We start from the raw sequence: 27,372 nt of genomic DNA, 5'->3' as shown, positions 1-27,372 counted from the left end.
TGAACCGCTGACCCGGGTGAGGCTGGCGCAGGAGAGACTGCTGTCCCTCTGCTCACATCTTTCGAGATGTTTTCTTGAGCGGGAAATCGCTGCTGGAGTCCCTCTCTCCAGGCAGAGAAAAGTTACCTTGGGCTGTCACCAGCCCCTGTAAACGAAGTGGATCTGCAGCCCTGGGAAGAGAAGTCTCGCAAATAGAGAGTGGTTGTGCTCCAGAGCCACGTTAGCAGATCGTAAAGCTGCTACCCTGCCCAAAGAATGCCATCTTTGGGCTCCCTTTCCCTCAGTCCTATGCAATGGTAGATTAATTTTATCTCTGCCTTTTACGTGGGAGGTTATGCTGTTCCAGCTTCATCCAGCTCTTCCAGGAATCTACTGACTGCTTAATGAAATGAAATTTCTGTCTGTACTTGGGACATGTTGCTGGTGATGTCTCTTCCTTCCAATAACACAGCAGTGTGCAGCCATTCTGGCCATTTCATGGTGGTGCTGCTTGACTTCAAGCCAAGACTGGTGTGGCAAGCAGCATCTGGATCAGACATGGATTTTTTTTTTTTTTTTTTTTTTAATACAGCACATGGGTATCTCATGATCACTGCGAAAGACTGCATGAGGAAGTACTGGAGCAGGGAATTGAATTGAGAGTTACAGTGTAAAGCAAGGAGGTAGAAGGATCTGCCAGTCCTCATTGGGGTCTCATCGACATGTTTTTCCCTGGCTCATATCTATCCCCTCTTCTGCTCTCTCAGTTTGGAATCGTTTAATTTTTAAAGGAAACAGAAAGAGCAGAAGCTTCAGACTGTGTCATTCCCTGGAGTGAAGGCAAGCACACAGAGTGACAGCCTCAGGCTGCATGTGAAGAGTCTTTTCAGGGAAGACAGCTTGACAAGTCCCTTGTTTGCTTCTTCCTCTTTGGAGTAGAATCAAGAGAAGGTTGGTAAACAGTGATTGCACAGCATTCAAAATAAAGACTTCAGGCTACAAAATAAAAAAAAGGTTAATCAAGGTCTCTGCTTGGCTTTTCCCCTGCTGCATGAGAAGGAGGATCTGGATCTTTCACTCTGTTCTTCACATCACTCTCTCTTTTGTGGTTTTTACTTGCAGAATTTTTCATTGTCCCTTTTAGGGACATTTGTGAACCCCCCAGACCTATTGCAAACACCTGGCATTAAATTTGTGCAGCAATACACAGACCATTATTGTGCAGAGCAGGAGAGGAGCTAAAATAACTCCTAAGTAATGAGGTAAAATTACTGTGAGGAAAGGAAGAACCCTGAGACATGAATGCTTTTGCAATACAGTCATGCTGCAAAAAGATCAGTGTTCACTGAACTTTTCAGCATAAAGAAGGATGAAAAGTGCTCTGTGTAATCAAGTAACTTGAAACAAATTTTATAAACAGAATGAGATAGCATTTAATTTTTTCCATTTTACAGTTTCTTCAGTTTTTTTCTGTTACAGTTTTTCCGTTTCTTCAGTTTTACACTCATACATAATTAATACACAGCCGACAACATTTTTTTTTCTTGTACAGGATGTGTTTTCCAAATTAGTACAAAGTATAAAACCTTCAGGTTTTTGTAATAGCAAAAATGTGTCATTCATTTAAAAGGTGAAACAAACAGAATTAAATCAGGGGTGATGAGTGGGTGGTTTTGGTTCCATTTCTACTCAAATTTGTCTCTTGCAGCAACAGGTGAATTTTGCTGAGCTTGTCGGGTGACTTTTGGAGTTAACAAAAACCCCACAAATATCAGGGAGCTCCAGAACTCACTGGCTGTGGAAGGCCCAGCACCTCTTCCTTTCTCTTGAGTTCAGGCAAAGAGATCAGCTACTGCATTTGGTAATTGCTAGGCCAAGGGCAGCTGAAATATAGTCTGTTTCATGGTCTTTGTTCAGGCTGTCAAAAGGACCTCAAACTTTGCAACTGTTATGACTGATCCAAGATCAGCCCCTTCTGTGTTTGTAGCCTGCCAGAAACCTCCTGAGCCAATAAATCCATGTTTCAGGGGCTATGGTGCCTGAGGAAGGGGGAATGGGGAAGAAAAAGGCAGTGAGAACGCTGCTATTCCCAGTCAGGGAGAGAAGGCTTGTCTTCTCTGCAAGAACAGATATCCATGAATCAGAACTCCCCCCTCCTTTCCTTCCATGGCCACTCCAACTGTTTAACTTCCAGAGGCTTCCTCCATAAACAAAAATATGGACACCAGACCCTCTGATGACATCCAGCATCCCTGGAAGTGTTACCCCATTCCTGAAAGCATCCAAGGTCAGGTTAGTTTGGGCTCTGAGCAGCCTGAGTTAGTGGGTGGCCTCCCTGCCCATGGCAGGGGGTTGGAAGTAATGATTTTTAAAGTTCATTCCAACCCAATCATTCTATCATTCTATAATTCTGGAATCTATTTGGGATGGCCATCAAGGGGGATTCTGTGAGACTCAAAACCACGAAAAAAAAATCCTATCCAGTGACATATGTCCTCAGTTTTGGCCAGAACAGAGAGGAATTTTGGAAGGAATTTATCCAGGTTTGAATGTACCAGGCAAAGAGGAATGTTAGATTACACTTTGAAGTTTCTGTGGACATTGAATTACTGGAAGAGAAATAGTGCTAGTGATTATTTATCAGCAAAGATCAGCATGAACTACATTTCAGTCCTGAGATGATTAAAAAGAGACAGGTCAGAGCAAAGGTAACTCTTCTGTGCTTTCTACTTTACACTTCAGCATTAAAAGTTATATAAAGTGGTGATACATTTTTAGCAGAAAACCTGACCAAATGTACAATTTATTTTATCTTTTGTATCACAATGAAAAAGTCTGTTTCAAGAGTTTATATGTATTTAGGTTATGAAACATTATAGGTAAAGATGGTAAAACATATTTGAAACAGAATTGCGGTCATTATTAAATGGTTAACTTATTGCCCAAATGAATCAGAAAGGAAACAGGGTGCTGCAACCTTTTGCTCTCACTTCCTCCTGAGAGAAGACGTAGAGGCTGTCCCAGAGAGAGAGAGGGGCTGTTGTGCACACACATCTCAGGCAGCCATGGGGAACTGGGTGGAGAATGAAGGACTGTCCATCTTCGTCGTTGTAAGTACAATTTTTATTGTGATTTGTGTCCAGTGAAAAGTTCTACAGAAAGCTGTGCTAAGCAGTTCTCACTGTGCCCATGGAAGATGCACCTGATTATGCTGAAACTGGGGCAGCAAATGCAGGGAAATGCTTCAAGGGAATAATTTTCAAGGATCTCTCTGGTATTTCAATTCCCATAGGCTTCATTGTTAACTGAGAGATGATCATGTATTAACTTCACTCTGTTAGAAATACTTTAGTTAAGCAAAACAAATAACTTTAAACTCACTTAACTATGTGCACTTCAACAGAGAAAGCAATTAAAACAATCACCCTTTCTTGCACTTTCATGAATAGAAGTGGATGTAACTGGAAGTACAGTGTCTTGATGGTATAAAATGCTTATTAATTTCAGATACAAGAATTTAGAGTGGAGATTCATGAATCCTTAATTAAGACAACTAGTATTTAAACTGAATTTGTTTACAGTTTGCATAGAGGGGCTGTGAAAGTAGGTTAAATGAATTCTGAGCAAGATTTAAAAGTATGGAAAATCCTGGTTGACTTTACAAGTGCTAAAGAGTAAGAAGAGCAGTCCTTGGAGAAAACTAAGTTTATATTCTAGTGTTTTCTTTTTTACTTCACAGTGTGATACAAGGGCTAAAGGTATACCTCTATACATCTAATATGTACAAGTACATATATGTATTAAAAACCTACACAAAACCAAAATTTAAGAGCAGTTCAGGTTTTGTGGCTGCCTGTTGTTAGTAGATGTAAATACTGAGAGGAAGAATGTTGCTTCGCGTATCTGTCTCTCAGGTCAGCTCAGCGTCAGCTGGGCCGCCCTGCTAGCTGTGATACCCCCAACAGTACCTTCGCGTGGGTTTTTGGCTCCACAGCCCCTTTGCCTTAGCTGTCTCGGCCGTGGTTTAAAAGAGGGGACACTCCGGAGGCTCAGGGAGAAAAGGTTTTATTCGGGTAACTCAGGGGGCAGCCCCTGGTTCCAGGCCTGTGCCTCTGGGGAGTGACCCTGGGTGAACTCAGTTCAGCTCCCCCTTTTAACAGAAGAAAAATAAGGCATAGAATTTGCATATTTGTGGTGACTGAAATATGAGCATCTTTATCCCAAGAAATCTTTCTGCTTTATGAGCAATCAGTACTTGTGTATGACCTTGTAATTTAGGAACATAATCCCATGGCTGTGGCACTTCAGTGCTTTGAAAGGGAGTGACTGTGTTTGCTGTCACCTTCAGTGACTTGAGGAAGTTGAAACTGCCAAGAGGTGAATTCTGGCTTTTTTTTTTTTTTTTTATTAAAATAATTAAGTAAGAGGCCTTTATTTTGCTCAAATAAGGAATTTGGGTTTTGAACCTCAAAGCTGTAACAAGGTCATGGTAGTAGGGAAGGAAACTAACACTGGAAACCTTACCTAAATATTCTGCTTTGGCCTCTACATCTTTACTGCACACTGAGCAGGCACAGGGCTGTCCAGTGCTTGACAGAAACAGGACAGACACAATTCCTACTGATGTACCTCAACAAAACAGAAACATGCTGCCATGGTGTGCCACTGTCACTTTTAATACATATCCTGAGCACTTAATCTGGAGATGAGCTTGATGTTTTATGAGGACTGGGGATTTCCTATTTTGCCCTATCCTGATGGAAATCCCTTTATTTCCCAGTATTTATTTACATTTTCAAGATCTGAAATAATCCCAAGTTTTTTTACAGTGCTATTTGAGCCAAAGAACTAGCAAAATGTATGGGTTAGGAAGGACAAGGAGATGTAATGTCGCCTTTGCTGGGGTTTCTCCCAGTTCTCAGACCTTCTCTCTGTGTTCATGCACCACTTAGTAAAACTACTTAGACTGAGTGCAGTGATACGGATTTGTTTCAATATGGAATGTGAAATCAGCCAACCAGCTCCAGGAAGGCAAATATCCAGATTCGTTATGATTTTTTTTTTGCCAGATGATCTTGTAGTTGCCTAAGAGTTAATAACATCTTTCTCTAAAAACCTGCACCTCAGGATGTGTAAGTGGGAGAAAATTCTGCAGTACAGCTACAGAGAAGACTGGTTTTGAGTAGTCTACATGCTACCAAAGGGCCTGTGTTGAATATTCCCTGCTGCCTGATTTCAGACCCTCTTCCTGAATTCAGCCCTATGTGTAATTTAGCCCATCTAAATTCAGATATCAAGCTTCTTTGTCACAGCTTCCAATTCTTCCTCTCACATAGATTAATGTGTCTATGGAACTGCCATTTGGAAGAGTCCCTAAGCTTCAATGGTGTCTGGAGATTTAACTGGACTCAGAATTAAACACTTGTAGTATGACAGTTGTGATAAAACCAACCCTAAGCTCCTTGACCTATGGAAACATTTCAGCTGCACATTGCTGTATTTTGGTCTATTGCCCCTCCTGTACCCTGTGTTCACGGATCAGAGCCTATTTATACCAGAAAGATTTCTATCACTTCTGCTGAAAACTGTACACCCTGCATTACAGCTCTGTGCACAAGCTGGAGCACAGGGAAGTAACTGACTCTTATCTGAAATGTGTAAATTCAGATGGATTATTTCTAACAACAAACTGTAAGCTTCCTGTTTAATTCTTTTTCAGCTTGTGTGGCTGGGCTTAAATGTCTTCCTCTTTTGGTGGTACTATCTTGTGTATGATGTCCCACCAAAATTCTTCTACACCAGAGTGCTCCTTGGCGTAAGTACAAGACATTCTTATTTTGGCACAGACGGAACACACCACAGTTTTCAATAGTTTTTGCTGATCAAAACTGGATCTAGTGGCTGGAGCAGCAGAGTAGTGTAGAAGTGACATGCAAGCAGATAACTGAATGCAGGCAGAGGTCCAGTGCTTCTGAACAGAAAGCTGTTCTGAACAAAATAGATAGATCCCATTCTAAAGATGTTTTCAGTTAATTACTATCCTCCTGGTAATTAAATTAAGCATTAATTGTGGCTACTTTATTAAGCAAAACATGAATATAATACTGCCGTTGAACTGTTGTGCAGCCATTTCTCCTTGCAATTATTTTTCAGAGTGTGAATAGTTTATAAAGATATTGGCTCTGAAAAGCAATCATCATTCCTATATTCATCAGGAATTGAGGGGTAGTCAGGTAGTGAAGTGATCCTGGATCCTGGGCTATTCCATCTAATCCAAGTGGTTAATGCAGCATTATGTGTCCTACCATGAACTTGCTTCCAAAGCTACCACAGGTCATGACCAATTGACAGGAAAAAGATATTTTTTCACATATTTTAAAACCCTAATCATAGACATAAAAATCAGCCTAAGCTTCGGATTACAGAGCACAGCTTTTTGCTGAAGGTTTGCAAAGCCGTGGTTTAATTCTACAAAGCATGAAATCCCACTCTGCATAGGCTTCTGCTCCGTGGATCAAATGCTGTCCTTTGCAATCATGGTGCAGTTGCCTTTGAAGTCACAGAGACTTGTTCTTGGATAAGTAGAGCTCAGTGTAACCCCAAATAGCTGTGGTCTAAAACCTAGAAGGGTCTCAATCCATGCAAGGACAGCAAACATTATTTTTGTTCCCTTCATTGCATTTTGACTAATATAGTCATTATTCCTTCATTTCAAACAGTTAAAAAATCTTAAATAATTCAGGTTATAGGTAATAATACAACAACTATGCAGGTAAAGACCAAAATATAATAATAATTCAGAACAATATAATAAGACCAATATAATAATAGTTCAGGTAAAGACCAACATTAAGGAAACAGATTCCTGAAAGCTGGGGCAACAAATTTCCTTAGACTGCTTTACTGGCAGAGAACTTAAACCACTTCTCTTATAAGCTGTCCATTTACCATAACCCCCACCAACTGAAACCACAGACTTTGCAGCCTTGGGACACAAAACTCTACTAATGGCATAGATTTGCACCTGTGTTTGACTGTTGAATGCCAGATGTAACAGGGAGCTTTTTATACAACCATAGTAATTCAAAACTGCAAACAGGAGGTGTCTGTTTGTCTGCAGGAGTGTGTTCTGCCTGCACATGTGTTTCTGACTTGACCAGAGCATGATCCCATTGAACATTCACAGTGTAAATGTGAACTCTAGATCTCACACTCTGTACAAGTTGTGATATAATACATAAATGAAATCTGAGCCTATCCATGCCCTGGATAATGTCTAAGGTAATGCTTTTAATAACAGCATCTCTCTAATTACAGCGTGCTCTGGCTCTTGCAAGGGCCCCTGCAGCCTGCCTGAATTTCAATTGCATGCTGATTCTGCTGCCAGTATGTCGAAACCTGCTCTCTTTCCTCAGAGGATCAAGTGCGGTAAGATGAAGAAAGAATTTCAAAATTCATGAAAGATAATAACCTACACAGACTTGCAAATATACCGAGAAACTTAGTCCAAGTTCCCCAAATATAGTGTATTTTGAGGATGTCCTCTTATAAGCAGCAGATAAGCCTGGAGTTTGCTATGAGAAAGACAGAGGTCTAATCCCCATGGGGCACCTATAGCTCTGTTGAGAGTTTAGCCTTGAATTAGTCTCCTTTGGGTCCTCCCTTTTTAGCTGCCTCCTGGGCATAGTCCTGCCCTGGATGCAAAGTCCCTCTTTTGGCTGGCAGAAACTGTTGGTGTTTACACATGTCCACTGTTTGTCACTGATGCTACACCCACTTAGAGAGGGAAATACTAGCCTCTGTCTGTCTTTGCATACTCAGTCCTTACGGTAAGTGTAGTCTTTTATAGACTTTCAGAATGAGACTTTTTCAGCTGGCTCATATATTACATTCTTTCTTGTCTGAATTGCATTTCCATCTCAGATTAAATAGTTCACAGGCCTTTTCACTTTTTCTAGCTCCCAAATGCAAATGTTATACACAGAACTGAGGAACTGACACTAAGAAAAGGACAACTGATCCTAAGTGACAGCTGGAGAGGCTTCCTATGATAGTACTGACTCTATCAGACTGCCAAAATCTAGATTTCTGGCTATTACAGCAGAAATAATGCAGATAATGCAGGCCATAGTCCAGTGACAAAGCAATATTCTCCTCAAGTTCATAAATTGTCCTTCAAAATGTATAATGATCCTTTCTTTCTGGACACTTTTAACATAAACACAATCAACAAAACCAGTTCCCAGAAGTTGTTTTTCATCTCTAAACCCAGTATAATCTTTTTTATGCAAATGAGACGGCTTGTGGGGGCTGAAAAGGCAGAGCAGAAGAGGAAGTGATAAAATAGATGCAGTGTTTCAGGAGTCCTTCATAAGGGAAGAAAGTGGGATATGAAGCAATAAGAAAATAACCAGAGACAAAACAGGCTGTACTTCCATCTAGTCCCCACAATCCCCACAATGAGTGTGGCTGAATAAATGGGATGCGCCTGCCGCATTAAACTCTTAAATTACATTTAGGAACAAGGCCACTGCTCTAGCCTTTCTAAGGAATAACACTTGGGAATATAAAATTGGAAATACATGTCAGGCTTTCAGATTCTGAGATGCTACAAAACAGGCAGCCATACCCTCCATTCATGTAAAAGGAAAAAGGGTAAATATGTAGGGTTAAAGTTGTTATTGCCCTGCCCTAAGGCAGATCAGCAAGTATCACTCAAATCTGGAGCTGAATCTTCCGGCTGCAGAAGTCAATAATGAACATAAATTTAGAAAGAATTAATGTTGCTATGGTTGAATGCAACTGGAAAATAATGACGAGCTCTTGATCATGTAAGGGACTTTTGAGATTGCGCAGGTGAAAGCAAGCTGGACAGAGGTCTTCTGACCTCAAAGCAGTGAAAGAGCTGGGGATACATATGGAGACAACTGGAAAGCCAAAACCTTATTCTGGGTAATGAAAATTGTATTCTAGCTGGGACTTTGTGCTACTTGTCCTGGATTGCTCCTCTCCTAGCATGCATCACTTAACTTTTTTAACCAAGATCTTAGGAAAGCTGCCCCTCTTGGTATCAAGCTACAAAGTCAGTCCTTCTGCCTTGGGCACTGTGGTAGAGTCACTTGGGCTACACCCAGCATAAAAGTGAGTCCCAGGCAGGGAGATACAGTTCCATTCCTGCTGCTGCGGCTGGCAGCACACTCTCCTGATAGCTGAGAATGAGGAAGCAAAGGGCTCTGAGGGTGAGCAAGGAGGGCAGGGAGGGGCATAGAATAAGACTCTTAGACAGCTGGTGCTTGTTTAGCTCCAGTTGCTTTTTTTTTTGCAGTAAATTTACACCTCAGGATGTAATTTTAGATCTTTAGCAAAACACACACGGCCCAGTGAGCCACTGGCCGTGGCAGCACTGTGGTGGCCCTAGCATAGCTGCTTATGCTTGTTGTGCTGTTGTCTCTAATTAGCTATGCTCTGCAGGTAACAACTGTGAGAGTCTATGAGAAAAATCATTTAAATGTCAAATAACTTATTGGAAGAGTAATGACCTCCCCAACAGCAATGTCATTAGGGTCAAGAAGAGGAAAGAACTGTTCAAACCCAGCTTTCAATGGCGATGTACTGAAAAGTCTTGCCCTCTCCATCCTGCCACACAGAAATCAAAAGTTATAAAATTACTTGGTTTTAATTGAAAGGATAGCTGTGTTGTGTTTTGCATGCCCATCATTGCTGTATTCACTGTTCTTAATGAGCCTCACGACTGAAGGCAGCTGGAGCCCTCTGACATTGCTTGGCCTTCACTTCTTAGATCAAGTCGTTTTTGCAAGGGAGTCAAGCATTGCCTCACTATGTTACATTTTATTCTACAATCTTTTTGTATTGTCTCTCAATATAGGTGATACAGAAAGTCCAAATGTCTCCTGGTCATTATTATAGTCTGAAGCCATTGCGACAGCCCCAGAGTGTTTGCCTCCTATGAGGAAATATTCGTGGTAGTTTGCATAGTGTTTTCTTCCCTTATCCAGTCAGCAAACGCAATGCAAACATACAACACATGACAATCATGCCTTCTACTGTGTGGAGACAACTAATGCCAGCTTTACAAGAGTTTAAGGTTTTAGGAAAACTCCCAATGACTGCAGCACAGTTCAGATGGGCCATCATCATTAGTAATTAAAACATCATCCTGATTTTCTTGACAATTAATTTCTTTGGTTTGTATCTGCAGAGATTTTTACTGGGGTTTTTTTGGGTAACTCCAAAACCAGGTTGTGAGTGAATGCTTGGGAAGTAAACCCAGTATTTTGGGGAAGGAATGCCTTCATATCACTGCCATGATAGGTGTTAGGAGACATTTGGGGTGGCAGCTCCCTGAGACAGTTACACCCAAATTTGCAGCCTGTTGCTAGACTGTGAACCACAATAAGATCTTGGTGCTACCAAAGCAGTCACTCTGCCATGGCAGACTGTGATCCCTCCTTTTGTTTTTAACATGGAATTTAAAACAGATAAGAGGTATTCCTTTGTCATACCAGATGTTAAAGTTTTTCTCCTTATCAAATACTTTGTTTCAGTGGGATGTGTTAAAACATAATTTTATGAAAGACAGGGAGAAATTTTTTTTGTCTATATTTTGGAATTTTAAACTTTTCCTAGCGATACCACAAATATGCTCAGAGCTTCTGTTTTTGTCCCTGTCTTTAAAAAGTGTTTATAGACAACAAAAATAGTCTTCAAATATCCTTTTTTTTCAACCCAAAGTGCTGCTCTACCCGTATCAGGCGACAGCTGGACAGGAACCTCACCTTTCACAAGATGGTGGCCTGGATGATCGCCCTTCACACGGGTTTGTACTCTAATGTTTCTTTCTTTATTGCTTCCTTGTGTATTTTATGTGGGATCCAGGTGCCATTCAAGTTCTTAAGGATATGGGCAGAGACCTGATTTCATTACAGTCAGTGTGTTCCAAGACTTAAATCAGTTTCCAGATATGTGCCAACTGTCAGAGAGCAAACAATAAGAAGGAATACCTTTATATTGAACTGTCAGTACTATTTCTGATAGTTTAATAAAGGGTGTTTAGCAATGCCTCAAGAAACAGATATGCTGTATTTAATTCTTGTTTGGATTTATTTCTTATCTGGCATGTCTGAAACAAATAATAGAAATTATTAAAAAAAATTATCTAAAAAACTTGGACCTGTTTTGAAGGTAAATAAGTATCTGCTTATAGAAGGTAGTTCAAATTTTGAAAAGCATAGTATGACTTTACCTACTTACATGTGATGAAATTTGAGTGAACACCTCAGCTGGTTTAGGTTTTTGAAGGCAGAATATTACTAATGATTATTAGCAAAACTGGAGAACAAAGCAGCACTAGCAAATGTGACCTCAAAATAACCCAGATTCACTTCTTGACTGTTTTACAAGAGTTCTGGATGAGGATGATCCTGACAAATAATTTAAGCCATTCCATGCTTCAGTTTCCCGCATGTTAGGATACTACTACTTGAATTGTTGAAAACCTTTGTTGAACAAAAATATACTGGAAATTTCACTTTACTTCTTTCCTTTCCCCAACCAAACCCTGTAAGTTTCAGGTGGTAAATTTAAGCAGTTAAACACGTCAATGATTTGAAAATTTGATTAAGAGGACAAGAGCAGCAAAGCTTTTAAGCTGCAGTTGACAAATGTGACAAAGTTTCAAATGTTACCCAAAACCACCCAATAATTGTGGTCAGTGCTGATTATTCCTTTCATGCCCCTCCTAGCAATTCACACCATTGCACACTTATTCAATGTGGAGTGGAGTGTGCAAGCCCGTGTGGAAGAGAAAGGCACTCTGGCAGCTGTGCTTTCTGGCCTTGGAGACAAAGCAGGGGAAAGCTATGTCAACTTTTACAGACAAACCATTGGGGTAAGTGATATCAGACTCTGAATGGTCATCATTATATTTGTTTAGGTGATTATATAAGATCATTTGAGCAGAGTTCCTATTTCAGGTGTCCGCAGTCTGGGTTTGGTCCATCTTGCAGAAAAACCTTGTAGAATCCATTCTTCTATATTTGCCAGTAATATCATTGACGAACTTTAGTAGTAGTTTAAATTTTTCCCCTGAGGATTTCAATGCAGTTTTTAAAAATTATGTAAAAACATACCCTGTAAAGCAGTGTTCTGACTTAGACATGGCATTCAGAAGAGTATGCAGAAATAAAGGCAAAATTTTGAAATTGGGTGGCTTAAGCTCTGATCAGTGGAGAAAAAGAAAAGGACTTCTCTGCTCCTCAGAAGAGCACTGAGCATCCAAACTCAGCATGAGTTATGAGCCCTACAGCTGTGCAACACCAGAGAAGAGTTTTCATTTAGCTCCTGAAATTTGGATATAGGACTCGAGCTCTTAACACCAGAGCTGTGCAAATGTATTCACTTTTCCCAAACCAATCCTGCGAGCCATGACAGAGTAAGAAACCATGTCTGGTGATTTAATTAATGGAAAACCCTTTCTCTCTACTTCCAATTACCTTAGTAAAGGTAAAAGTGCAGTGCAACAAAAACGAAGTGGGATTTTGGCATCAGATGACTTTGCTTGTAACAAGGTAAAGGGTTTGGTGAGTGGTGGTTCAAATGGCTCTGCCTTGGTGCAACCCCTTCCTTAGACCAATGTGTGCAATTATTTCACAGAATCCCATTGGGGGCCTCTATGTGGCTTTCACATACTTGGCTGGCATCACTGGGGTTGTCATCACTCTGGCCCTCATCCTCATCATCACCTCATCCACCAAAACCATCCGGAGGTCGTATTTTGAAGTATTTTGGTACACCCACCATCTCTTTGTCATTTTCTTTATTGGCCTTGTCATCCATGGTGCTGGGTGAGTATTTGCACTTACCACAAAATATCTGATAGCTACTGAATCTTTGTTTAAAGCCCTATTCACGGAGGAGTATAGGGACTTCTGTCACTGAGCAGCAGTTGTTTTTGATGGTAATGATGGGCCAATAGAGGCTCTGAGAGTCAAGAGGCTCTCACTGATATGTGCTGTCCACACACAGCAGGTTTCATGTGACTTTGGCATACTTGAGCTCACTGGCATGCAACTTCTTCTGATATCTTAACTGTTAAGCACTTTTATCCAGGTTTGTGTTTCTAATTGTTAATTTACCTTTCTCTCCTAAAATGAATTGCATCACACACATACATGTAAGGAGATCTCAGTATAAAAATTACATAGAGTCTAGAATTCCATTGGATAATGAAAACTATAGAAATATAGATTTATGTTTCAGGCTTGGATGAACTTGTAATATCAGCAGCATTTAAGAATAGATTTTTAACTGTTTCAACTTAGAAATAGGCATTTGTAAAGTTTTCTAACTTTCAAATGCCTAACATCTTTTTCCATTTTTGCTTCATTCCATATCTTCTTCTGAAAGAAAACCCTAATGAAACAATTTTGGTACTATACAAACACGATTTTAGCACTTAGAAAAATTAACCTTAGATCCATTTTATAAAACCAAAGAACTGATGAATTTAAAAAAAAAAAAAAGACTCAAGTATCCAAGCTACAGTTTGATAGTTCATAATTTCACTACATTGCTCATTTTAAAGGAAATACTACACGCAATAGAAAGTGTGATTTAAAAATGCCAAGAAAATTGACTATTCAAAACCACTTCCTTACAGTCCATTAGTGCCATAAAAAAAGACAGAAATGAAAGTAAAACAGGAAGAACAAAAATAGAAGGCAGATGGGAATCACCCCCAGCATATTTGTCCATTCCAACTTTCATAACAAGGAAATGGTTTGAGCAAAACTTGTGGAAGGAAAACAACAACAATGTCTGCAGCAGACATTGCATAGCTACTGACACAATGTCCAAACTTGCCAGTAGTTACTACACAATGCCATCAGAAAGAAAGCATTGCCCTTTCTAGAGGCTGGTGGAGAATATATATTTTATAAAAGTTGAATTTTTATTTCCTTCAATGTTCACTGTACTCCCACCATCTTAATTGTACTGGAATGAAAAGAGTTTGGGCAGCAGTTGTTTGTCAGCAAAGTTCAGCTATCCTTTGGAGGCAGATATACATAGGAATATTCTCATCTGTAGAGGGAAAGATGCTTTCTAGCTGTGAACTCAGTGACCTCACTTATTTTGCCTTCAAGGTAATAATGACATATTGAGTTCAGAGAAAATACGCTAATAATTATGAGATGGGCTTGTTACACTCATAGAGGGCATCTCAAGTGTGCAAAGGTGGATGTCATGGAATGAGCATGAACTGACAGTCTCAAAGCAGCATGTTAGAGGTATAAATGCCAGTTTGTTTCAGGGGAGGGAAGGCTGTCACACATATATCTATACAAACACACATCCTTGTTTATACAGAAAGCTGAGTCAAAGGTTATTGATAACATCAAAAGGGCAGATTCAGGAAAGGTGGAGAGAGACTGTTTACAAGAGTACAGAGTGACAGGACAAGGGGGAAAGGCTTCAAATTGAGAGTAGATTTAGATCAGATATTAGGAAGAAATTCTTTACTGTGAGGGTGCTGAGGCACTGGCACACGTTGTCCAGAGAAGTTGTGGCTGCCCCATCCCTGGAAGTGTTCAAGGCCAGGTTAGATTGGACTCTGAGCAACCTGGTCCAGTGCAAGTTGTCCCTGCCTATGGCAGGGAGGTTGGAACTTGGTCATCTTTAAGGTCTCTTCCAACCCAAGCCATTGTGTGATTTAATTCTTTGACTCTACAATAATTCTTGTCTGTTACAAACTGTTACAGTACTTCTAAAGCACTGATGTATATTTGTGCATGAGCTGCATGTCACAGAAAAATGTCCCAGATTTCCCAACACAGTAAATGTAAAGAGGAGGAAGTACAGAAGTGCAGTTCACTCTTTTGAAGTTAAAGGAAAACCTTCAGCCAAAAAAGAAGTAATTATAAGGCTATACTGCTGAATGCTTAATTACAGTACTAGAAAGATCATCTACACTTACTGATAAGGGGAAATAAGCTTTTTCTTTCTCTTGTACAGGCTACTGACATTGTCAAACTTTGAACAGAGCATAGGGCAAGGCAAAACCCCTCAGGCCCTCTTTCCCTTGAGCAATGGGGTGGGCAGTGGAGGAAATGGGCTCCTCCTGTTCCTGTAAGTCATCCCAGAGGGGGCTCAGCTGAACCCGTTGTCATTAATGGGGAAGTGAACTGTAACTGCTGATGATCCTGCAAATTGCAACTCGTGATGCTGCTGGGACAGTGTCACTTGCTTCCCTTTATTTTTCAGACAGGATATTAATCAAACATTTAATGAAGAAGAGGTTCATTAGTAATATTCATGAGCAATATCTTATCTCTCAACACTGTGCAGGGGCTTTCTAACAATCCTCTGAAAAATCTGTCACTTAAAGGCATGCATATGGCTTAGATACCATGGGGTTTTTTTGAAATATCACAGATGTAGTCTAGTCCACAGAAACTGAGCTAGAAGAGCAGAAAGAGAAGTCATGGGGAGAAGATATCAGAGTCACATTGGCATAAAACTGAACAGCCTAAACAGAAGCAGACTGTTTCCAGGGAAAATTCAGCAGATCTAAATCTGAATTTTTCTACTAAGATCCTGAGGTTGGCAGAATTCCAGGGAGAGGCAGGAAATAGAGAAAGAGAATAGACTTTTGACCCTCGAAACTGAAAATACCTCTCTGCATCAGTTCTGCCACTGGAAATACAGTTGTACTGGATCAGTCAGGATTCTTCATACTAAAACAAACAACAACAACCAAATAAACAAAAACCAAACCAATCAAGAATATTGAGGCCCGATAATCAGCTGATGCAAGTTCCTACAGCTGCAATAGCTGCTTGTGTCAAAAGCATCTGTATTCATTCATAGCACCTGAACAGCTGCTCCACAGCATTAAAGGGAGAGGAAGGGCCAAAGGAATAATGTGTGTTGGAAAGGGATCTCCACATTCCTAAAATAAACAGCAGAAATAATCTCTGTAGCGGTCAGTAGCAAATTGATTACTTGTTTATTCCAGGTCTTGGGTTTTGGTTGTTTTGTTTGTTTGTTTCTTTTGGTCAGTTTTTTTAATTGAAGAAAAAAGTAGAAAAACTCAGAAAAGAATGAAGTTTCTAATTGTGACCACACCCTGGAAGTGGTAATGGACATAACTCCCAGTTCCTTACCTAATCTTGAAATCAATATTTTATCCCACAAACTTCCCTCTCCATTTTTATTTCTTTGATGGTAACTTTGTGGGTAGTTTAGAGCCGTAAATCTCTAGTAAAGCTGTAGCAGCGCAGAAGTCAAGAACTCTATGTAAATAGAGTAGTACATAAATAGAATAAAAATAAGGAAGAGATACTTTAATTTTCATTTCATCACCTTAATGACCTTTACTTTTTTCCCAGTCGCATTGTACGGGGACAGACAACTGAAAGTCTGGCTGAACATAACCCAGAGATCTGCCACAAGAACTTCAGTCACTGGGGCAAGACAGAGGCTTGTCCAATACCACAGTTTGCAGGGAATCCTCCTATGGTAAGAACAGCTGTGTGTAAATCCAATTGAAAATGTTTACAGTTTGCTATTTTTTTTCTTAAATTATAGAAAACCAGCCATATAGCACTCAGCACTCTTCAGTGGCAGCCTTCTTTGCATGAAGCAAGAGATTTTGACACAAGGGGCTGTGAGCAGAAATGGACTCCAGACAGAAAACACACTGTCAGTGTGCTGTAAAATAAGTACAACTGACAGACAAAGCAAAAATGCAAATGGTATCTGAGAACTTTTTATCTAAAAAGTAAACTGCAAAGTAATGGCTCCTGGGGATATTTAGAAAATGCTATAATTCTCATAATGAATAGTTTAAAATTATTAGTGGACTAATGATCATTAGCAGAAAATAACACCTCTGGAAATATGAATTTGAAACTTCAGCTCTTATTGACTAACCAGACTGATTTTTTTTTCATGTTTCAGACTGATCTGTTAACAGAAACCACATCCTTTCCTGCAGTAATACAGACCCGAGTCAATAATACCTTAAGAGTTTTACTCCACATTTCACTTGGTTACATTCTTTTTTAGACAGAGACAAAATTACCTACAGGAAAATACCTTGCTATAATTCTAGTAGAAACTGAAAAGCCAGCTGCAACACTCAATGGGGAAAGGAATTCCCTCTCTGACCAGAATTTTGAAGCTATCATATATCTTAAGGATTCCCCAGTCTTGTTGATATTGAACACAGATTACTTGAACTTCACCTCTGCTTATAGAATTTCCAGGATTTGATTTGATCTAAGTTGCCATTTCATCTAGTTCCAACCCCCTGTCGGCAGCAGGGGGCTGGAACTAGATGACCTTTAAGATCTCTTCCAACCCAAACCTTTCTACGATTCTGTGATCTTTATTATCTGACTTGTTTTCCTCTGCTTACAGACATGGAAATGGGTGGTAGGTCCAATGTTTCTGTACCTGTGTGAGCGGCTGGTGCGGTTTTGGAGGTCACAGCAGAAGGTTGTTATCACAAAGGTAAGTGCTGATGCTGCATTTCATACCAGGGAAGGCATCACTTTCTTTTCCAAATGGTACAGCAAAGGCAGAGGCTCCTACATACCAAAGTTACCAGTGGAAGAAATGTTCTGACTGCTGTCATGATGCCAACATCTAAAATCCAATTGTAGCCTCTGAAAGTGAGCAAGAGGAGGATGTCAGCTAAGGCACAGGACTGAATCCTAAGCAAAAAAATGAATTTTCTTTGTATTGGGTGAAATACAGTGCAGAAATGCCACAGACTTGAGACTAATTTAAGACACAGAACAAGTGACCCCTGAAAACAAGTTAGGGCATATTTATTTTATGTATCCAAATGTAATGCTGAGCTTCCATTCCCATGGTGTGTTGCAGAGATATTAACACTGATCCTGAAAGCCTGAGAGCCAAATTAGCACAGCACTAAGCTCAAACATATGAAAACTGTCCTGGCTTTTCCCAGTGTCATCTCCTCACATGACACTGTCCTGCATCCTGAGGACACACTCTGTTCAAACCACAGCAGGGTTTGGGGGATGACATTAGGTGTCTCTACCATGCTCTGTAATGATTCTGACACATTGGAAGACTCCTAAATATTCATGTGCTTTTGGTAATTTTACCAAAATATCCTGTGATATTCTACACTGTATTTCTATGGTGTCTATTTTAGCACCCTCTTGGCAGAATATTCCCTTCACAATCCTGAACATCACTGTTAATACCAAAATTAACAGACAGAAAGACTTGATTCTCCCTCTTGCAAATCTCTTTTGAAAAATGAAAATAATTTTGGCAGACAATTTTAGGATTAAAAATTATAGTGACAGAATTACTGGTTTTGCTTAGATATTGTTTCTAAAGAATAGCCAAGGTCCCACCCAACTAAAATAAGAAACATCTATTTCCAGTGGTACTATCTATCTGTAGGACAGCCCTATGTTTCTGCCCCTATATTTTCAGTCAGGCCCATTAACTCTGTGCTCTGTGCCCCTGGGTAAGGCCCATCTGGAATTCACAATATGCACACACAGATCTGGGGATGTGTTACAAGATGTGCCAGCCTGGCCTGTCCCCTTTGGGGTGACTGCAAATGTAGTGTGAAGAAATACTTCAACCAAAACATCAGCATCCTCTGCAGGCTTTCATCTGCCTGTCAGGTGCTGTTCCTCACTCTCTTCTGCTGGGAGTAAAGTTTCACCTGCTTACCTTGCTCTCATAACAGAGGATGATGTTAGTTATGGTGGATGCAAATACATCAGTGAATACAGAAATTTTATTTTCCTTATTCTTCCCATTGCCCTTCTCACTGTAGGTGGTCATTCATCCCTTCAAGACAATTGAGCTCCAGATGATGAAAAAAGGCTTCAAGATGGAGGTTGGGCAATACATTTTTGTCAAATGTCCAGCAGTGTCTAAACTGGAATGGCATCCCTTTACACTGACTTCTGCTCCAGAAGAGGATTACTTCAGCATTCACGTCCGTATTGTAGGAGACTGGACAGAGGGCTTGTTCAATGCCTGTGGGTGTGATAAACAAGAATTCCAGGAGGCATGGAAGTTGCCCAAGTATGTACAGAGTCTCTATGATAAAGTCAACAAACACCTATGCCCGTTTAACTTTTGCTCAAGCAATTTGATGTGACATAAACCTTAAACAGTGACATAGATGTGGGTTTTAGATGCCTCTTTACAGTTTTTTTTCTATCAACTCCACCTCTCCTTTTGCTGACTAGTATTCAGTCCAAATATGCATTGTAGCAGACAAATATCTTTCCACTGTTATTTTAAATAGTGTTAATAAACATTCACTATTGATTTAATAAGCATACTTTCAATTTCAGGATAGCTGTGGATGGCCCCTTTGGAACAGCAAGTGAGGACGTGTTCAGTTATGAAACTGTGATGCTGGTTGGAGCTGGAATAGGGGTCACCCCCTTTGCATCTGTCCTCAAGTCTGTCTGGTACAAATACTGCCATGATGCCACCAACCTAAAGCTCAAGAAGGTATTGTGTCTTCTTTCCCTGTAACTGTTCAAAGACCAAGGGCCCAAATCAAAGCAGGTACAGCAAAGGTGATTGGGCTCCAGTTTTGCAAGTCCTAAAAGAAGGAAGAGTCCAGATGCCTCTCAAGGTTAGCAGGAGGAAAGCAGGAGGATCTAAAGCAAAATATAATGAAAGGAGAAATAGCCTACAAGCCCCATCACACATGCTAATCCTGGCTGTGGTCATGGGAATTTCCAGTTGCAGTGGAAATTGTGTTCATCTACTCGAGAAACACAAAGTTCGAGGCACTAATACAGCCTGGGAAAATATTGCATTCCTTCCCCCAGCACAAAGAGAAAGGCTTTTCATAAATGAAGAGGAATGGAAGCATCTTCCTCTCCCCTCCTGTCCCTGAAAACTCCCTGTGCAGGGTGTGGGGGTCACACTTTGCAATTATGGTCATATTTAGAGAACAGAACTGGTTTTGTTACCTACTTCTTTACCTTGTCTGCCAGCAGACAGAAAGAGAGTTCACCTCTAAATCATTTATGTCCTAACAAATGGTTTTACAAGGAGGTAAGTTGGGAAACATTGCAAACTAAAAATGAGGAAGAGAAATAGGAAGACATTTCCTTGTTCTTGCAGTCAGTCATTCAGCTTTATAACATTCTCAGCATCAAAATTCCTGAATAGTTCAATACCATCCTATCCATCTACTGAAGTCTTCAGGACATTTTTACAAGAACTCTATAATCCTTAATCTGTCAACAGCATAAACCCAGAACACATAAGTGCCTGTGTCCCTTGACAGCTCATTCTGGTCTCTTCCAGATTTATTTTTACTGGCTTTGCAGGGACACTCATGCCTTTGAATGGTTTGCTGACCTCTTGCAATCTCTGGAGGCTCAAATGCAGGAGAGGAATAATGCAGAGTTTCTGAGCTATAACATCTACCTTACAGGCTGGGATGAAACTCAGGTAAGCACACAGTGGAGGATATCACTGCCATAAAACTGAGGTTAATGTTAGAAAATTTGTTTTCATAACTATTCAAATGGTCTTTTATCCTGGGCATCCATCTGGCTCACAGAGGTTTTGAATGCAGGCAAGTGTTATCCATAAGAAGTTACATGGGATCAGCTGCTGATGGGCACTCACTTCCTTTCTGGTTTCCTCTGGCTGTGCTCTGTGGGAAGCAGGCTTTGCTCACAGGAGGAACCTCAGCTGACCATGTACCAGTCTCTAAAACAGCTGATGCTGCCTCAAGCCTGTAATTAAGAGCTTTAGGAACCAGGGAGGCCAATGCACAAAATTTGAGCAATAGCAGCATATTAGTTTCAGACTAAAGAGTCCTCTAGTCATGTGCTGGTAGGTTGCTGTGGGGATGCAAAGGAGCAGGCACTTGAGAATGAGGGATTGAGTCAGGAAAGGCTGTCACTCTGCTACTTTTAGTGATGTTTTATGTTACATTTATCTCACCATTGCAAAATTCACCATGTGAAGAGCTGTAGCTCAGCGGGACAGACAGGGAGGGGGAACAGCAAGGAAGTTATCACATATGCAATATCAAAAAACAGAAAGGAATGAAAAGTCCCACATTTTTTTCCTTGGGGATAAAGTTACCTGAAACTTCCTTGGTTTCATATAAAAAGGCTACAGAACTCTGTAAGGCCTGAACTTATGCCTTTAACCACATCTTCTGTTCCTTGCTTTCCTTAACTCAGCTGGTCTAGCTGAGGTTACACAGGCAAGACCTCCTCATACAGATCAAACCTTCCAGAGAACAAATTTGTAGGATTTTATTGTGGTTAAGGGACTCATATTATTGTATTTGAAGGGAAAGGATTTTTTAAATTTGTAGTCCTATGTTAGAGTTCTTAGACTAAACCTGGTCATTGAAGAAAACCCTACAATTAATTGCTGTGATCAATGTTTCATAGCTTTAACTCTTGATATTACCCAGTCTGGGGAGAAAGAAAGTGTAGACACTGATAGTCAGGATTTTATCAGTCTTAGCGTTCCTTGCAAAACACTGTAAATCCCATAATCTCATTGAGGAAATAATTCAATCAGTATTGATATTATTATTTTTTAACCAGAACACAATGCTGCCATATTTAACTGTCCTTTGTCTTTCATCTCCCACAGGCCACTCACTTTGCAGTACATCATGAAGAAGAGAAGGATGTGATTACAGGACTGAAACAGAAAACCTTGTATGGAAGACCTAACTGGGAAAATGAATTCAAAACAATTGCAGGGAACCATCCTGGGTAAATCTCTGCAAATTTATAGTGTCTGTGGACTTCCTCTATTTAATAGCCATACACACCATACAGCACAGTCTTGTTCCTTTGGCTGATAAATTTTGAGAATTTTTTTTCCCTACCTACAGGTAGGAGAAAAAAAAAAGATACCTACAGGTATCTTCTATTCTTTTTTCAGCCATGGACATGATCTATGATCTTGACCAAATTATTTTGACCTACAATTTTTTAAAGAATCATACCTTTTTCACAAGATACTTCTTGGAGTGCCTAATTACTAGAAGAAGATTTAGAAAAAAAACCCCCTATCCTTCCAGCTGAAGTAGATAGGAATGTCAGGTGGTGTCTAAATGCCTCCAAAACAACTTTCTACTTCTAGAAACCAAACCTGAATATGGAGAACTTTTAGTTAACCACCCAAAGTTTGCAGGAAAAAAGAGAATAGGTCCTCTCAAGAATTTGTGCCATAAGCTCTTTAAACCTCTATTTCTTTGATTCAGTGAGGTCAATAAAACTGTCTTCACTGACTAAGGCTGAGCTGAGATTTAGCCCAGCACTTGTTTTAGAAGCAGCAGTAAGTTTTAAGGGGTTATAAGGTTTAGGGGATAGACATCCAGTTCTACTTCAGTTCCTGTAACTATAGAACATAAAAATGATTTACATGGAGAATATCCAACTGCTCCACATCTAGTTTCTGACCATATTTTCATTTTCTTAACAGCTCCAGAATAGGTGTTTTTCTCTGTGGCCCTGAGGGCCTGGCTGACACACTCAACAAGCAGAGCATCAGCAACTCAGAAGCTGATCCACGAGGAGTACACTTCATTTTTAACAAAGAAAATTTCTAACTTCCGAGCATGTGAGAGTCATTAAATGCAAAGTAGAAAGACTGAATCTGTTTCTCTGTTTGGAGTCTGGGAAGGACAGCCCAGTTTCTAAATTTCAGCTACACTAACGCAGGTCCCTTTGCTTCTTGGGAAATGCTTTGGGTCTCTGGTAGAATAAAAGAATCAAGTTTTAACTTAGGGGAGTTTTCACTGCCCTCCATGTGCTGGCTATTTAGTAGAAATCTGTTTTCTTTGTCCGTGTGAGGGGATTTTCCCTCAATTAAATGCCTTTATCCTCCTATTATTCGCCATGACTGCTGAAGAGTGGAGGCTGCCATTTGTTTTTGGGACCCAATTCACACTCGTAAAGCTTAGTGCTATTAAACAATAAAGCATTCTAGCATAATGCTTGCTATTGAGAGGCCGCTTATCCTGGCTGCAGTCAGTCCCTGGAACAAGGGGAGTTGGAAAAGGGTGACTGGGAAAGTTAATTCCTTACAGAGGAAAACTGCTTTGAGCACCAACACCTTCCAAGCTTCCAAGAGAAACTTTAAACACCTTCTCCAGGAGAGCAGAAATGCAGCTGAAAAGAAGCTGCTTCTCCTCAGGAAAGTAAAGAACTGAAAAGGAACCACCTGGGCTTCTGAGAAGCAGCCCAGCTGCAGAGGGATGACAAGGGTGGACTCAACCCAACTCCCACACTTGGTGTATGAGTCACTGCTCGGCTGCTTTGAGCACCCTCACTTCCACATCTTCAGGCCCACACTGCAGAGACCCATACAAGAAGGGGTTTTGTGTTCTCAAGACTGCCATTTCTGGTTTTTAAGGCAGAAAAAAGCTGTTTGAATGATGAAAAAAGCTGAATTATTTAATGGGTACTTTCTGATGAACTCTTAGATGCAAACACTGCCTTTGGCTCTATTGCTCGACTGCTCCTCTTTAATGGTGAAACAGGCTTTGAGAAAGCAATGGTCACTTTATTCACTGTTATGGAATTGCTGTGAGTAAAGTTTCTGATGTGCACAAGACTCCCATAGACAGCACAGTGCCTCTGTGTGGACACTACAGGTGGCAGGTTCTTAAAAACAAACGAAAAAGGGAACCAAAACTTTTAATACTGGTAAGAGAGCAAAAAAAAAAAAATCAAGTATTAAAGCTAGCAGCATAGGAAAAAAAAAAAAAAAAAAAAAGGAAAAAGCAAGTGCAAAGACCCTTGAAAAGGTCACAGTTTGACTTCCATTCATCCCAGCTGCCTGCTTAGTGACATTTAAACTCCCCAGCAAAGGGCTGCAATAGCTCCTGCACAGCACAAGACTTTCCTGGCAGGTTCTTGCAGCCACAGAAGAAAGCTGTGGTCTCCTTCTGCAATTTCAGACAACTTTGTGCAGCCATCTGGTTGCATGCAGCATATTTTACACCTCAGCTTGCCAGACAGGATATGTGTTCTCCCTTTACAGCATTTTAAAATGTTATCCAGGTTCTGAATGCTACTTCAGAAAGTTCCTATTTATTGATATCAGTTATCAATGAATGTTGGCAGAGATCAACTCTTGGTGGGGAATTTTACAGTTCTTTCCCTCAGAAGGCCATATTCAAGTCCACATAATTCTATCTGAAACACACCTATTAAATCATAACAGAACATCAGTATAGCCAAAGAAACTTCTTCTGTGGAGTGAATATTGCAACTGAAATATAGTAGGAGTCTCATCCTGTGCAAAGAGCACTGATATATTTGCCCTTGATTTTAATGGAAATGTGATCAGGCTTCTATAATCTTATAAAGTGGGCAAAGAGGAATTGCAAGGAGTCACATGCAGACAGCGTATTTATTATAATAAGAGTTTTGGAGGGATGTATTTTAATTCACCATTAATCATTGCCATGTTTGTTCTTAAAACACAAGCGCTCTTTCTTTACACAGTTGCAGTGACATTCCCTGACCACCTGTATACTTGTACCAGGGCTTATTTGTCATCTTGAACTCAGATATAGTAATTCTGTGTTTGTTAATAAATCATTATCTTCATAAAACATATGAAAGAATAAGTGAGAGTTGTTTTTTTTTTTTTTTTTGTTGTTGTTGTTGTTGTTGTTGGTTTTTTTTTTTTTGTTTTGTTTTGTTTTGTATTGTTTTGTTTTGTTTTGTTTTTTTCAAATTTAATTATATTAAATCCTGCTAAAATAGCAAGCCATGCACTATCAGTCATGGTCTGAATATGAACGTTTTCTTAAATCTAGGATACAAGAGTGAAATAGATAGCACTGAAATACAAATGTAAGAAACACACTAGTTGTCCTAAGGGCAGTGGGCTAGAGGTGAGCTAGGACATTCCTTTTTTGTGGCCAAATACCATTGCTTGCAATCTGACTATTGCTATCAGCTGGGTCTTTGGCTGAAAAATTACCTACTCAAATGACAAATGTTCTGCTGAGGGCAAGAAAAGGAAAAAAAATAAGAAAAGAAAAACTTCTCTACTACTTATTTGCCAAATTTAGATATGGGCAAATGAAATCCAAGTTTTCCTAAGCTCCAGGCTACAAAAAAAGTGCTACTCTGCCTGTTCACCATCATGGTGGGAAACCACCCCAGTTGCAAAATGGATCTTCCTCTTTGAAGTCTTGTAATATTTTCCTTCTGGGTGGGGATTTTCTGCCTTTCAGTTCTCAGATGGTGGGTTAAACTAAATTAGAAAAAAAAAAAAAAACACCTAGCCAAAAGCTGCCTGTGAAACACAAGGTATTATTGAACAACAACAACAAAAAAAATATTCGAGTCCCATTATGGCACTTTTTCTGAGGATCCTGCTCTATTTTGGAGTTCTCTTAGCAAGTTAATGTTGAGTGCTTATATTTTTTTATTTTTCAATTAGTTCCTTGTAGAATTCAGAGCCAAGTGTCTGAACACATAGTTATCTATGCTCAAAGGCATTTAGGAGCATATATTAAGATGCTGCAGTTGTAAATGTTGGCAGGATCAAGATCCTCATGCCTGACTGTGTAAAGCAGCATCAGTTGCACAGACACAAGCCAGAGTAGCTACTTGGCATGAACCAAACATTCAGTTTTGCAATTGGTACACACCCTAACAACCTACTGGTCTCATTTACATTCACCACACACAAACCAGCCCAGACTAAGAGCAAAATTCATCATAGTGGAGTGGAAAATTGTTGAAAGACTTGCTGAAAGATTGCAAATGCTTTCCAGTCCCATTCTGCACCTCTGATGACCCCTTTCCCTCCCTTTCCTCTGGAACTCTTCTGCCTGGCAAACTGGTGACTTTCTACCCAGAGAGCTGCCAATGATTTCTCTGTCCATTTCTCTGTCCATTTCTTCTACTAATTGCTGCCCCAGCTTCTCTTGTTCATTCACTTTCTTTCTTCTCCCAATCTCTGCAAATTTCCTCTAAACCTCCAGCTCCTACAACGTTTTTGTCAATGTTTTAAATTCTTGTGCCCAATGCAAGTTCAGGGAGAGACACGAGAGCTTCACCCCGAGCCTCAACCACTGGAGTGAACATCTCACAAAACATGATTCTGCTGCTGCAACCTCCCCTGTCACTACAGACCAAGGCAGTAGCCACCTCTGGATTGACAAATCAGACTCTCTTGTACCTCTCCAATAATATTTTCTCCTTCTGCTTAATGATTTTAATGTTAAATTCCAAAATTTAACATTAGAAAGAAAATTATGAACTGCTCTGTTCTAGATTTTCAGCATGCGTGAGCACATTTGTACATTTATTATGTAAAAAAAACAAACAAACCCTGCATTTGACCTTTATTTCATTTTGATTGCTCAGAAACGAGGGACATGGCCAAAAAAACCACCTCACTGCCCCCAAAATACTGAGCCACATTGCAAATCATCATCATAGAGGGAAGAAGGGATGGAGGATGGAAAGGTCAATGAAGGGAGAATCAGACCATCTGTCCCCCTTGGTAGTGATGTTACTCTGGAAGCAATCTAAAAGCAAAGTGTCCTGCAAATAACTCTTTAGTTGAATTTGTCTTATACTTGTAGGTCAACTGGGTTTAAGACCAGAAAATACGCAAATAGCATTCACCTTAAGTGTTTTGACCTTTGGAACAAAGGAATTGCAGAGACTTGTTTGCCCAAGTCATTTTTGAAGTAAAAATGCTTCCTGTGTTGGTTTTGTCATTTTATACTCCTGTGAGTTAGACTGGACCATGCAAAGGTCTGGGATCTGCCCTGAATGATGAACAGCACTGAGAAAATTCAGGTGGAATTTTCCTGGGTGCAGGAATGGCATAGGGAAGAGCAGGAACAAGGCAACTGCTGTAATCTCCTTGCAGTTAGCAGGCCAAAATGAAGCTGTCAGTACCAGTGTAAATAGCAGGGCCTTTTGGCACAGAAATTGTCCAATTTCATATCATGGACTCTTTGTCTCTATAGACAGAAGAGTTTTCTACCCTGCAATGCCATGGAGCCAGGGCATGTGTGAATTTCCCTGCAGGACAACCCAAAGCTGTACTAGCTCCCATGAACCAATAATGAAGGTAATTGCTGCTGAGGTTTTATCACCCTTTGCCTGTTTCTCATACTTCCCTTTCATCTGAGCAACCAGTGCTAGCTCAAGCCTCTTTTCAGGTGGTGAATTCGCTCAAGCCCTCTGAAACCTTACCTTTGGTCAGGCAGCAGAAAGGAAATAATCAGCAAAGACTGCAAATCAACTGTGAGAAACAGTGTCTAAAGCAAATTCCCCTGAGGAGACAGAAAAAGAGCCCTGTAGGTTATGAACAGCCATCTTCTGACTC

At 40.2% G+C, this 27,372-nt stretch overlaps 1 protein-coding gene across 1 annotated transcript; it reads left to right on the top strand.

The window, feature by feature from the left end:
- The first annotated feature begins 2,992 nt into the window (after positions 1-2,992).
- CYBB (cytochrome b-245 beta chain) lies at positions 2,993-25,423 on the top strand. Its single transcript, XM_083855769.1, has 13 exons — positions 2,993-3,089; positions 5,699-5,794; positions 7,297-7,407; positions 10,732-10,816; positions 11,742-11,887; positions 12,652-12,842; positions 16,386-16,515; positions 17,419-17,511; positions 18,827-19,080; positions 19,356-19,518; positions 20,329-20,475; positions 21,646-21,770; positions 22,486-25,423. Exons 1-13 carry the CDS (start codon positions 3,045-3,047, stop codon positions 22,610-22,612), a joined length of 1,713 nt encoding a protein of 570 aa, XP_083711895.1. The 5' UTR covers positions 2,993-3,044; the 3' UTR covers positions 22,613-25,423.
- Positions 25,424-27,372: the final 1,949 nt, after the last annotated feature.

The sequence above is a fragment of the Zosterops lateralis genome (assembly GCF_965231275.1).
Source record: "Zosterops lateralis genome assembly, chromosome: 2".
Taxonomy (NCBI): Eukaryota; Metazoa; Chordata; class Aves; order Passeriformes; family Zosteropidae; genus Zosterops; species Zosterops lateralis.
The sequence above is the reverse complement of the archived record's forward strand: the minus strand, read 5'-3'. Positions and strand labels throughout refer to the sequence as shown.

Excerpts from the sequence above, each read along its gene's own strand:
- CYBB (XM_083855769.1), top strand. The coding sequence starts at position 3,045 with ATGGGGAACTGGGTGGAGAATGAAGGACTGTCCATCTTCGTCGTT. Across the intron at positions 11,888-12,651 it reads TTTACAGACAAACCATTGGG|AATCCCATTGGGGGCCTCTA; the intron begins GTAAGTGATATC and ends ATTATTTCACAG. Across the intron at positions 20,476-21,645 it reads CAGGCTGGGATGAAACTCAG|GCCACTCACTTTGCAGTACA; the intron begins GTAAGCACACAG and ends CATCTCCCACAG.